The sequence below is a fragment of the Geotrypetes seraphini genome, chromosome 14 (genome assembly GCF_902459505.1).
Source record: "Geotrypetes seraphini chromosome 14, aGeoSer1.1, whole genome shotgun sequence".
Classification (NCBI taxonomy): Eukaryota; Metazoa; Chordata; class Amphibia; order Gymnophiona; family Dermophiidae; genus Geotrypetes; species Geotrypetes seraphini.
In genome coordinates, this window is record NC_047097.1 from 32,087,478 (window position 1) to 32,100,459 (window position 12,982).

Below are 12,982 nucleotides of genomic sequence, written 5' to 3' on the forward strand. Positions count from 1 at the left end.
ATCGCTACACTGTTGGGGTCCCGGAGGCTTTCTACCTCTCGGGCTTATGTGCGGGTTTGGCGTCTCTTTGAGGAATGGTGTCGGGCGCGGGGAGTGTCCTCTTTTCGCGCTTCTCTGCCTAACATTCTAGAGTTCTTGCAGGATGGTCTGGATAGAGGCCTGGCTTGGTCTTCTCTCCGGGTTCATCTTGCGGCCCTGTCGACCTTTCGAGGGTTGGTGTCAGGTCAGCGTTTATCGGCTCTTCCTGATGTGATTCAGTTTCTGCGGGCGGCCAAGTTGCTTAGGCCTCCCCTACGGCCCTCGGTTCCCTCTTGGGATCTTAATCTGGTTCTCTCTGTTTTGGTGCGCCCGCCTTTCGAGCCCTTGGACGACTGTTCTTTGAAGGACCTTACTTTGAAGGCGGTCTTTTTGGTGGCCATTACTTCTGCTAGGAGTATTTCTGAGCTGCAGGCTTTCTCTTGTAGGGCTCCCTTCTTGGAGTTGTCTAGGGAGCGGGTCGTCTTGCGGCCTGTTCCTTCCTTTCTGCCGAAGGTTGTTTCTCCTTTTCATGTCAATCAATCGGTGGTTCTCCCGGTCTTGGGTGGTCGGGAGGGCTCTTCTGAGCAACGGCAGCTGCGCAAGTTGGATGTCGGTCGGGTCCTTCGCTCTTATGTGCAGCGGACCCAGGAATTCCGATCATCTCTTTGTCCTCCTGGCTGGTCCTCGTCGGGGAGCTGGCGCTTCTAAGGCTACTATTGCGCGCTGGATCAAGGAGACGATTGCTTCCGCTTATCTTCTGAAACAGCAGCCTGTTCCGGAGTTTCTCAAGGCTCATTCCACTCGGGGTCAGGCGGCTTCTTGGGCTGAGTCGTCGCTCGTGCCTCCGGTGGATATTTGTAAGGCTGCGGTTTGGTCCTCCTTGTATTCTTTTGTTAGACATTATCGGGTAGATGTTCAGGCGCGTCGGGACGCGGTGTTCGGTGAGCGTGTTCTGGTATCGGCCCTTCGGGGGTCCCGCCCGTGAGAGGGACTGCTTTGGTACGTCCCATTCGTAAAGTTAACCTCTACTGGTCTGGAGAGTGCTAAAGAAGGAGAAATTAGGTTCTTACCTGCTAATTTACTTTCTTTTAGCTTCTCCAGACCAGTAGAGGTCCCCACCCTGTCTGTTGTTGTTGTTGTTGTTGTTGGGGCTGTTTTCGCGGGCAGTTTTTGTTTTTTGCTGCGGGTTCTAGTATTTTTCTAGGGCCGGGGAGAATTAAAGAACAGCGGCTGTGGCTCGGCTGGCTTAGCTGGCGAGCTGTGGGGACATTTTCCTTCGGGTATTTCTCCTCTGCATTTTCCAACAGCATTTGGGTATGTTATTTGTTACTCCTGTTCGGAGTATTGTTTTCTTCCTGTTTTCCAGTTCTTGGTTCTGCTTGGCTATTCGGCAGACTGAGGGAAATAGAGAAGGGAGGATAGTATATACTGTCCCAAAGTTTTGTTTTCAGTCTCCACCTGCTGGTCATGATTAGATATATACCCATTCGTAAAGTTAACCTCTACTGGTCTGGAGAAGCTAAAAGAAAGTAAATTAGCAGGTAAGATCCTAATTTCTCCTTCGTAAAGTTAACCTCTACTGGTCTGGAGAAGCTAAAAGAAAGTAAATTAGCAGGTAAGAACCTAATTTCTCCTTACTTACCGTAACAGTTGTTATCCAGGGACAGCAGGCAGCTATTCTCACGTCCCACCCACCTCCCCTGGGTTGGCTTCTCAGGCTAGCTACCTGAACTGAGGAGACACGCCCGGTCCATCGGGCAGGAAGGCACTGGCGCATGCGCGGTGCGGGCATCTCGAAACTTCTGAGTTTCTTCAAGCAAGACATGCTTGTGAGATGTCCGTATCGGGGCTCTGTCGGATGACATCACCCACTAGTGAGAATAGCTGCCTGCTGTCCCTGGATAACAACTGTTACGGTAAGTAACATTGCTTTTTCTGACATCAAATTGATGTCTAAGTATAATTTGTTTCAAAGTAAAAAATCTATGTACAGAGTGGATATTTACTGTCTATTTACACAAATATGGCATTTTGACATATACAGCAATTGAAGAAGACTCGGCAGACAGAGGAAGAGATGTTATATGGCAGTGTTCCAAAAACACCAGGCAAACGGAGAATCCTAGTACCAACTACCCCTAGCAAAATACGTAAGGTAAATGCTGAATGAGTGGTTCCTGATAGTTATCTAGATTTAGAATTCAAAACGTTGACACCATAAATGACAGTTCTAGTGTGAAAGACATATTATATCTGAACCTTTTGGTAGAAAGCCTCATTAGCATTTTTTCTTCCACATCCCATCTCTCTGGGCTGTCCTCCAATTCCTCAGTTGTCTTTCTATAAGCACGATGGTAGGAGCCTGTGTCTTATTTATTTATTCAATTTTCTATACCGTTCTCCCAGGGGAGCTCAGAACGGTTTACATGCATTTATTCAGGTACTCAAGCAGTTTTCCCTGTCTCTCCTGGTGGGCTCAGAGTCTGTTTAATGTACCTGGGGCAACGGGAGGATTAAGTGACTTGCCCAGGGTCACAAGAAGCAGCGTGGGTTTGAACCCACAAGCACAGAGTGCTGAGGCTGTAGCTTTAACCACACTCTCCCCCTGATCATGTTTATTTTTCTTTTAAATTTGTTTTGTTTTATTTTTTATTTTTTTCTTTTGTTTACTATTTGTGGGGCTTTTCAGTTCTTGAGGAGAGTGTGGCGTTGTGGTAAGAGTTATAGCCTCAGCACCCTGAGGATGTGGGTTCAAACCCTGCTCTGTTCCCTGTGATCCTAGGCAAGTCACTTAATCATATACTGCCCCAGGTGTATTAAGACTGTGAGCCCACTGGGACAGATAGAGAAAATGCTTGAAGTTACCTGTATGCAATCTGCTTTGAGTGTGGTTGTAAAACTACGAAAAGGTGGTTTACAAATCCCAATCCCTTTCCCTTCTGCAGAGGATCCCTTTCTTGGGTCATCTCTGGCAGCAGAAGAACACAGATTCTCAGGTCAGAGGTCTGCATCTAAGAAGCAGACTGCCTTGCAGTGCATTCACTTAAACAGCCTGTACTAACTGCAGGAGCTCAGGGGCCGGTCCCTTGGGAGCAAGGTTCGCCCCAAGTTCTATCCGCAATGGGCTTGCATGCAGGCTGAGTGGCTCTATGGCATTGTTCCCATGATTGGGGCCAACAGCTTTCCTCCCTCTCAACTGCGCATGCAAGGTTCTGGTGGGGGTTGACGTCTCTGTCTGGTCGTTGGGCCCAAGAGATTTTGAAGAAACAAGCAGTTCAGATTCCAGGCTTGGTTGAGGCAGATGTTCTCCCTGTAAGCTGTCTGCAGCTTCACCATAAGCAGTCCCCAGCACACAGCATGGCACAGTGAGTACCGTATTTCCTCATGTATAGGCCACGGCTTATACATGGGTTTTACAAACTGGCCTAGAGGGTGTGGCTTGATTAAATGGGGTGACCTATCTTAAAATGCTGTGACAAAGTGCAGGAAGGCAGGAACTAGAATGCATAGAAGCAGCGCAGGGAAAACAGCAGGAACTGATCTGAGGCAAAGATATAAGCGGTTCTCCTGCAACCGGCACTTCTTTAGCACTCTCCAGACCAGTAGAGGTTAATCTTTACAAATGGGTATATATCCAATCATGACCAGCAGGTGGAGACTGAAAACAAAACTGTGGGACAGTATATCATATACTCCCTTCTCTATTTACCTCAGTCTTCTTTCAGTCTCCAGCAGGTGTTGATGTGATCTGTACCCATCTCCCTTGGTAGGGCTGTTGGAATTTGTTTAGGGGGTTTATTGTCCCTGTTTTTGGCCGGACGGAGCTTGGGCGGGCCCTGTTTGGGGGTTCGTCCAACCTCGGGGGTGTCAAACCCGGCGGGTCTCGAGTGGGGTCCCTCCTCCCACTTCCTCCACCTCCCCACATTTTTCTAGAGGAGCCTCAGCAGTAAGCCTTGCCCCCTAAATCAAGCAAGGCATATTGCTTCGAGAGCCTGTGGAGTCTCTTCTGTAAAAAAAAATAAATCCTGAGGTAGTGCTGGTCTGGAGGGTTGTTTCCCTTTAAGAAAACTGTATTTTACTGTATTTTTTCATCTAACCGGCACCTTTTTATAGCTAGGTCGCGTATGGAGCAATGAGCACTTCTAAAGGGAAAAAGTGCTCATTGTGCTCCAGGCGCGAGGCACTCGCGGCCGGCCTATGCAAGCGGTGTTCAGGCCGGTGCGGTGGAGGAGCTCCGTTGGCAGCGGCAGCAGGCGCCCAGAGCTCCCCGCCGATGGTGCCTCGCGAGTCGGCTGGGAGCAGTGGGGAAGCCCGGTCTTCCCCAACCGCCCACGGAGGGATTCCCCGAGCTGCCGACGGTCGGGTTGTTGGGGATTCCCTCTCAGCTGATGTTTTGACAGCTGATGCCGGCTTGCCTGTTTTAGCGGCTGGGACTGTTCAGGTTTCTCAGCCGCTACAGGCTATGGAGGGATCATTTTTGACGGGAAAGTCGCCATCTTCTCGCATGTGGGATCTCTTCTTGGAGGTAGTTAGGGAGTGGGCCATTAGTGTGGGCAGAGTAGATGGGCCGTGGCCCTTTTCTGCCGTCATGTTCTATGTTTCTCAGTCTGGCCCCTCCATTTTGTCTTCCACCTCGGGTGACCTTCCCCCTGTATTGGAAAAACAGGGGCAGCCTTGCGGTCGGAGGGCATTCTGGTACACCCCTACCTGGACGACTGGTTGATTCGGGCAAAGTCGTTGCAGGAGAGCTCCCGGGTTACGGCTCGGGTGGTGGAGTTTCTCCGGTCGCTGGGCTGGGTGGTCAACCTTTCCAAGAGTCGGTTGGTCCCGGCTCAGCGTCTGGAGTACCTTGGGGTTTTGTTCGACACCTCCTTGGGGAAGGTCTTCCTTCCAGAGGCCCGGGTGAGCAAATTGCAATCTCAGATTCGCCTGCTTTTGGCGTCCCGGTGTCCTCGGGCGCGAGATTTCCTCCAAGTCTTGGGGTCGATGGCGGCGTCCCTGGACGTGGTGAGGTGTGCGCGGGCCCACATGCGTCCTCTCCAGTATGCTCTGCTCCGGAGGTGGCCTCCCCAGAGGCACGGATTGGATGTTCCTGTTCCCCTGCGAGGCATGGCGCGCTGCAGTCTGCGTTGGTGGCTCCGGACCCCTCACCTGGTTCAGGGGGTGGGTCTGGATCTTCCTCAGTGGACGGTGCTCCTTACGGATGCGAGTCTCCTGGGTTGGGGGGCTCAGTGTTTGGGTCACTCAGCTCAGGGCACCTGGTCCACGGAGGAGGCCTCCTGGTCGATCAACGTGTTGGAGACCAGGGCGGTCCGTCTGGCGCTGTTAGCTTTCCACTTCCTTTTGTTGGGCAAGTCGGTCAGAGTACTGTCGGACAATGCCACGGCGGTGGCTTATGTCAATCGTCAGGGGGGCACCAAGAGCACTCAGGTGGCGCAGGAGACGGCTCGGCTCATGGTTTGGGCGGAGTCCCATCTTCTGGACCTCTCGGCCTCTCACATAGCCGGGGTAGAAAATGTTCAGGCGGACTTCCTCAGTCGTCACTTCCTGGATCCAGGAGAGTGGTGTCTCGGTGCCGTGGCGTTTCAGTTGATAGTGCAGGCTTGGGGGCAGCCCCTGATGGACCTGATGGCCACGAGTGGCAATGCCAAAGTGCCCCGCTTCTTCAGTCGTCGCAGGGACGGTCTGGCCGAGGGTCTAGATGCTCTGGTCCAACCGTGGCCAACGGAGGGGCTGTTGTATGTGTTCCCTCCTTGGCCATTAGTGGGCAGAGTACTTCTTCGCATTGTTCATCATCCGGGTCTGGTGGTTCTGGTGGCTCCGGATTGGCCTCGACATCCATGGTATGCAGATCTGGTGAGGCATCTGGTGGCGGATCCTCTCCCTCTCCCTCTCTTGGACGATCTTCTGACGCAGGGTCCCATTCCCATGTTCGACCCGTCTCCCTTCTGTCTTACGGCTTGGCTCTTGAAAGGTGTCGTCTTAGTAAGAAGGGATATTCAGATAAGGTGATCTCTAGACTCTTGGGGTCCCGGAGGCTTTCTACCTCTCGGGCTTATGTGCGGGTTTGGCGTCTCTTTGAGGGATGGTGCCGGGCACGGGGAGTGGTCTCTTTTCGCGCTTCTCTGCCTAACATTCTAGATTTCTTGCAGGATAGCCTGGATAGAGGCCTGGCTTGGTCTTCTCTCTGGGTTCAACTTGCGGCCCTGTCAGCTTTTCGAGGGTTGGTGACAGGTCAGCGTTTGTTGGCCATTCCTGATGTGATTCGCTTTTTGCGGGCGGCCAAGTTGCTCAGGCCTCCCCTACGGCCCTCTGTTCCCTCTTGGGATCTTAATCTGGTTCTCTCTGTGTTGGTGCGCCCGCCTTTCGAGCCGTTGGATGGCTGTTCTTTGAAGGACCTTACTCTGAAGGCAGTCTTTTTGGTGGCAATTACTTCCGCTAGGCGAGTTTCTGAGCTTCAGGCTTTCTCTTGTAGGGTTCCCTTTCTTGGAATTTTCGAGGGAGTGGGTTGTCTTGCGGCCTGTTCCTTCCTTTCTGCCGAAAGTAATTTCTCCTTTTCATGTCAATCAATCGGTGGTCCTCCCGGTCTTGGGTAGTCGGGAGGGCTCTTCTGAGCAACGGCAACTGCGCAAGTTGGATGTCGGTCGGGTCCTCCGCGCTTATGTGCAACGGACCCGGGATTTTTGGAGCTCCGATCATCTCTTTGTCCTTCTGGCGGGTCCTCGTCGGGGGGCTGGAGCTTCTAAGGCTACTATTGCGCGCTGGATCAAGGAGACGATTGCTTCCGCTTATCTTCTGAGTCAGAAGCCGGTTCCGGAGTTTCTCAAGGCTCATTCCACTCGGGGTCAGGCGGCTTCTTGGGCTGAGTCGTCGCTCGTGCCTCCGGTGGATATTTTTAAGGCTGCGGTTTGGTCCTCCTTGCATTCATTTGTTAGGCATTATCGGATAGATGTTCAGGCGCGTCGGGACGCGGTGTTCGGTGAGCGTGTTCTGGTATCGGCCCTTCGGGGGTCCCGCCCGTGAGAGGGACTGCTTTGGTACGTCCCATTTGTAAAGATTAACCTCTACTGGTCTGGAGAGTGCTAAAGAAGGAGAAATTAGGTTCTTACCTGCTAATTTACTTTCTTTTAGCTTCTCCAGACCAGTAGAGGTCCCCACCCTGTCTGTTGTTGTTGTTGGGGCTGTTTCGCGGGCAGTTTTTGTTTTTTGCTGCGGGTTCTAGTATTTTTCTAGGGCCGGGGAGAATTAAAGAACAGCGGCTGTGGCTCGGCTGGCTTAGCTGGCGAGCTGTGGGGACATTTTCCTTCTGGTATTTCTCCTCTGCATTTTCCAACAGCACTTGGGTATGTTAGTTGTTACTCCTGTTCGGAGTATTGTTTTCTTTCTGTTTTCCAGTTCTTGGTTCTGCTTGGCTATTCGGCAGACTGAGGTAAATAGAGAAGGGAGTATATTATATACTGTCCCACAGTTTTGTTTTCAGTCTCCACCTGCTGGTCATGATTGGATATATACCCATTCGTAAAGATTAACCTCTACTGGTCTGGAGAAGCTAAAAGAAAGTAAATTAGCAGGTAAGAACCTAATTTCTCCTTTTAATGCCGCCAGGGATATGTGGCCTTCATCCTTCATCCTCCCCGCTGATATGCACGCCCCTGCCTGTGGCTGCAAGTGACTGACACTTGTTGCCAAGCAGTCCCCCACACACCGAAACAAGACCTACATCTGCGAGAACATGTGTTGGTTCGCGATCGCACACCCCAGCCCCTGCTCCTGAGTTTAAGCAGACATTACCTTCTGGATGGCTGTCAGCTGCCTCCTCCAATCACGCTGTGCAGGGCAGGAGCGATGCTTGCAATCTCAAGCCTCGCCCCGTACCGTACCGCTTCCTGATTGGCTGCCTTCAGTTCTCATGACTACCACAAGAACTGAAGACAACCAATCAGGAAGCGGTGAGATTGCAAACATCGCTCCTGCCCTGCACAGCGTGATTGGAGGAGGCAGCTGGCAGTCTTCCAGACGGTATTTACTGGCGTGGGGGGTATTTAGTGGGGGATGATGTAGGTTTAAAAACTCGTAGATAAGCCGCGGCAATTAACATGGGGCGGCTTATCTAAGTGCTATTAAACCTACATCGGCATTTCCTGCGGCCTATACATGGGGGCAGCTTATACAAAGGGGAAATATGGTAATAAGCTTTCAGCCTTTAATAAAAACTTTTTTTTTTTGTGGGAAGGGGGTTTAAAGTGTATTTAATTTTTTTTTGTTCTGGGATTAGAGCCTGGGTCTGCCGCCTCTATGATCCCAGAATTGCTAGTTTTTGGACCCCAGCTTAGCTCCCACAGGCTCTTTATGGTGCTAAAGTCACTGCTACGGTGGCTATCTTGGATTTCCCGATTTGAAAACAAAAGCCTCTTTCCAGTGCAATAGGTGTGTCATTCTAGACAAGCAGGTTAATTCCCCATGGCCGCGAAGGAATCCACTCTGTATTTTTTTCTGCAGAGGGAAGGCACAAAGGGATGGGTGAGAGGGGAGGAAAGATGTTGCACATGTGGGGGAAAGCAAAGAGGAAGTATTGGGGTGAAGGAGAGGAAGGGAGAGATGATCATGTACATGTAAAAAAATAAGCTCTACCCGAAAATAAGACCTACTGCCTTTTTTGGGCCCCAAATGAATACGACACTGTCTTATTTTCAGGGAAACATGGTATATGTGAAAGCCTGGAAGTGTTTCCAAACGGTGTGCTCAGACAAGTGAGGACCGAAACTCTTTCATCGAGTGTCCCCTAGTCTTTGTAATTTTTGACGGAGTGAAAAAATCGATCCACTTGTACCTGTTCTACTCCACTCAGGATTTTGTAGACTTCAATCATATCTCCCCTCAGCTGTCTCTTTTCCAAGCTAAAGAGCCCTAACCGTTTTAGCCTTTCCTCATACGAGAGGAGTTCCATCCCCTTTATCATCTTGGTCGCTCTTCTTTGAACCTTTTCTAGCGCCAGTATATCTTTCTTGAGGTAAGGAGACCAGAATTGAATGCAATACTCCAGATGAGGTTGCACCATGGAGCGATATAGGGGCATTATAACATTCTTAGTCTTGTTAACCTCCTTTTTTAAATAATTCCTAGCATCCTGTTTGCTTTTTTGGCCACAGCCGCACATTGGGCGGAAGGTTTCATATTATTGTCTACGATGACACCCAGATCCAGTAGGTGACTTATTTTCACCTTGTTATGTATTGCAAATGGTTAAGTTTGTTCCATCTGACATGTTTTCTCAGGGAGCATCTCTGTACCCCTCTCTATTCTGTTTCCACTCTAGGGCTGACCATCTCCTTTGTTACGAACTGAGGAATTGGAGGACAGCCCAGAGAGATGGGGCAAAGCAAATAAATGCTACTGAGGCTCTCTATAAGAATTCTCGCAGGAATAGATTGACTACCTAAAGGTTCAGAATTTCTCTTTCTACTAGAAAGATTATCAAGGTAAGAACCTAATCTTTCCATAAGAGCAATTTGTTCATTTAATCTGCTTGTTTTGTTTTAGATAACAGTTAAGGCTGACTTTCCATTCTTGGTAATCTTAAGTAATTAGTGATGAAGATACAATTCTTTGCATGTATATTTTAACCCCTTGCCTCCCAGAGGTCATAATGTTATCTACTTTTTTCCTTCAGCTTAACACTACCTCGATTTCAAGTGGCAGTGGTAGTTCCAACAGCACAATTCGTTCTGCCATCAGTGGGACACTCTGCCGCTCCCCTATATCCCACCCACCACCTTTGGGAGGCAAGGTCAGTGTCAAATGCATGATTTGCATGGCTTTTTTTTTTTTCCATTGGTGGGTGCACTTATTGGAGGGGCTTTTTGATTTTTGTATGTAAATGTCATCGCAGGACTAACCCTAGAAGATGATAATTCAAGGAGAATCTTCACAATTTCTGCAAATCTTATAATACCTTACTTTCTGCTGGGGTACTGCACACTTTTTTTTTTATTCTCTTTACACAAATGCTTCTCTCTGTTTCTTGCATAGTAGAAGCTGAAAATTAAGCCAGCACCTTTAATGAACCAAGGTCACTACATTAATTCAGCAACTTATAATTAAGACAGAATTATTCTACAATCTGACTGTCTCCCAAGTCTACTTTTGACCATGGGAGAGGCTCAGATATGATTTATAAGTGAGGTACGTGTATTTGATATGCTGCTTTTCTGTTAATAGTCAAAGCAATTGGCATATTGGAGGGACATTGTGTGCCCACCAGTGTTAGAATATGTTTTTTTTTCTACCTGGTGCAATGGAGAGTTAAATGACTTTCACAGGGTTATGAGGAGCTACAGTGGGGAATAGAACCTTGTTTGTAGCTCGCTGCACTGTTTAAAGTGCTACTTTAAACTAAAACTTGGAGCTCGACTTGGTTAACATTAAGAATAGGAAAAATACAAAAGAATAAAAGCTGGAGAGGTAGAAGTAGTTAATTTCCAAAGTGTTTGGCGAACATAATTGTCTTCAAAACCTTCCTGAATGATGAGAAGGGGCCTAAGCTTCTTAACAAATGGTTCCCATGGCATTTAGTTTTATTTTTCTTTATGTTTTCTCTAGTGTCACTCCAGACTAGTGCTGCCCGATTTCCGATTCGAAACGCTTCACCGATTCACTTTGGGTGAATCGATTCGAATCGATGTGTATTTTAAAATTTTCCTTCCTTCCTTTTGCACTAGAAAAATCAATTTAACATTATGATGATCTACAAATGCTAAATACATCACTTACAGGACGGACACTAGAAGGCCCATTGTTTGTCTGAGTTCAGATATTTGCAAATAGTTAAAAATTTATTTTCTCTAGTGGCCGTCAGTTGGTGAGGCTTGGGGGATCCCTACTAGCTACAGCAGGGGAGATATTCATTTTGAGGGAGCCTTAGCTCAAAGTGGGAGGCCCAAAAAAGCAGTAATATTTGCCGTGATTAAACGATCCTCCATGTGCGCTTCTGACAGCTGATTCAGTATCCCTGCTTTGATGAGGCTCACCGTAGCTGTAATAGTGAATGGGAGAACCAGGAGTGCGCATCCCTGCTCATCAGAATGGGGATGCGGAAGCCTGTGGCTGCTTCCACTGTCAGCGGTGTATGTGAAGGATCACTCAGGGTAAGTATTACTGCTTTTTTGGGTTCCTCTCCACAGTGTCCCTTTAATGAAAGTTTATTATTAGATATGTACATCTTCTATATTAGTGATTGCAAATTTGGGACCTGCTCAACCTCTTTTTTGCTCATCGGTTAGTGTTAGTGCTGCCCCAGAAAAAAAAATGTGGCCCAGGGAAGCCAAAAGGTTGGACACCCCTGATCTAATCCAATCGATTTAAATCAATGCAGCGGTATAACATGATTAAATCAAACAGCCTATGTGTCCAAATAATCTAATAATACCTTTTATTAAAACCAGTTTGAATTATATCTAACGTGGAAATACACAATGTTTCTGATGAGCAGAGAGCTCACTCATGCTCAGAAAGATGGGGGTTTTTTTTTCTAACTTTAAGAGCAGGACCATTATTCAATGCCGTTAAGTGTCACTTTTTTTTTTTTTTTTTTTTTTAATAATTCTTTATTCATTTTAAAACTTTCATCAAGTGTACAAAAATTGCAACACAATAACATAGATTTAACCACTTGTACATCTTATCATTCTAACTTATAGTTGTAAACATAACCTTCTTTAGCACTCTCCAGACCAGTAGAGGTTAACTTTACGAATGGGTATATATCTAATCATGACCAGCAGGTGGAGACTGAAACAAAACTTTGGGACAGTATATCCTAGCCCCTCCTCTCTATTTCCCTCAGTCTTCTTTCAGTCTCCAGCAGGTGTTGAGTGATCTGTACCCATCTCCCTTGGTAGGGCTGTTGGAATTTGTTTAGGGGGTTTATTGTCCCTGTTTTTAGCCGGACGGAGCTTGGACGGACTCTGTTTGGGGGTTCGTCCGACCCTCGGGGGTGTCAAACCCGGCGGGTCACGAGCGGGGTCCCTCCCCCCACTTCCTCCACCTCCCCACATTTTTTTAGAGGAGCCTCAGCAGTAAGCCTTGCCCCCTAAATCAAGCAAGGCATATTGCTTCGAGAGCCTGTGGAGTCTGTTCTGTAAAAAAAAAAAAAAAAAAAATCCTGAGGTAGTGCTGGTCTGAAGGGTTGTTTCCCTTTAAGAAAACTGTATTTTACTGTATTTTTTCATGTAATCGGCACTTTTTTCTAGCTAGGTCGCGTATGGAGCAATTGTGCCCTTCTCCGGGGGAGTAGGACACAAATTTAGTCCAGCCGCGAGGCACTCGCGGCCGGCCTGAACTCGGCGGTTTGGGTCGGTGAGGTGGTGGAGCTCCGTCGGCAGCGGCTGCAGGCGCCCAGAGCTCCCCGCCGATGGTGCCTCGCGAGTCGGCAGGGAACGGTGGGGAAGCCCGGTCTTCTCCGTCCGCCCACGGAGGGAATCCCCGAGCCGCCGACGGTCGGGTTTTAGAGGATTCCCTCTCAGCTGATTTTTTGACAGCTGATGCCGGCTTGCCTGCTTTAGCGGCTGAGACTATTCAGGTTTCTCAGCCGCTTCAGGCTATGGAGGGAGCTTTTTTGGCGGGGAAAACCGCCATCTTCTCTGTCTGGCCCCTCCATTTTGTCTTCCACCTCAGGTGACCTTCCCCCTGTTTTGACTATGCAGGGGCAAGGTTCTGCTGGGTCCCCTGCTGTGGCAGGGAGTCCCTTGGGACCCTCGGGGGGTTTTCCCCTGAATTTTTTTCTTTTCTTTATGCAGAGCCTATTTTCAGGCAGCTGGGGGTCCCGGTTGCGCCCAGGGGGTTTCGGGGGGTGGGGTTTCCTCCGCGCTCCCTGCGGCTTTGCCTCTCTCGTCTGACGTGACGTCCCCTCCGCCGCCTCCCTTGTCCAAGCGTCCGCTGGGTGTAGTGGGACGAGAATTTGTGGTCG

At 48.9% G+C, this 12,982-nt stretch overlaps 1 protein-coding gene across 6 annotated transcripts in view; it reads left to right on the plus strand.

Moving 5' to 3' along the window:
• The window catches only part of PRC1 (protein regulator of cytokinesis 1), a 137,442-nt gene that overhangs the window by 85,886 nt on the left and 38,574 nt on the right, over window positions 1-12,982 (plus strand). For 4 of the 6 annotated variants that reach the window (XR_004537025.1, XR_004537026.1, XM_033921026.1 and 1 more), the window contains exons 11-12: window positions 2,063-2,173; window positions 9,689-9,805. Coding sequence is in view for 4 of the 6 variants with exons in the window: in XM_033921026.1 (XP_033776917.1) it covers window positions 2,063-2,173; window positions 9,689-9,805 (228 nt within the window). In the remaining 2 variants the exon portion in view is untranslated. The remainder of the gene's footprint in view (window positions 1-2,062; window positions 2,174-9,688; window positions 9,806-12,982) is intronic. The other 2 variants (XM_033921030.1, XM_033921027.1) reach the window with 1 other exon arrangement.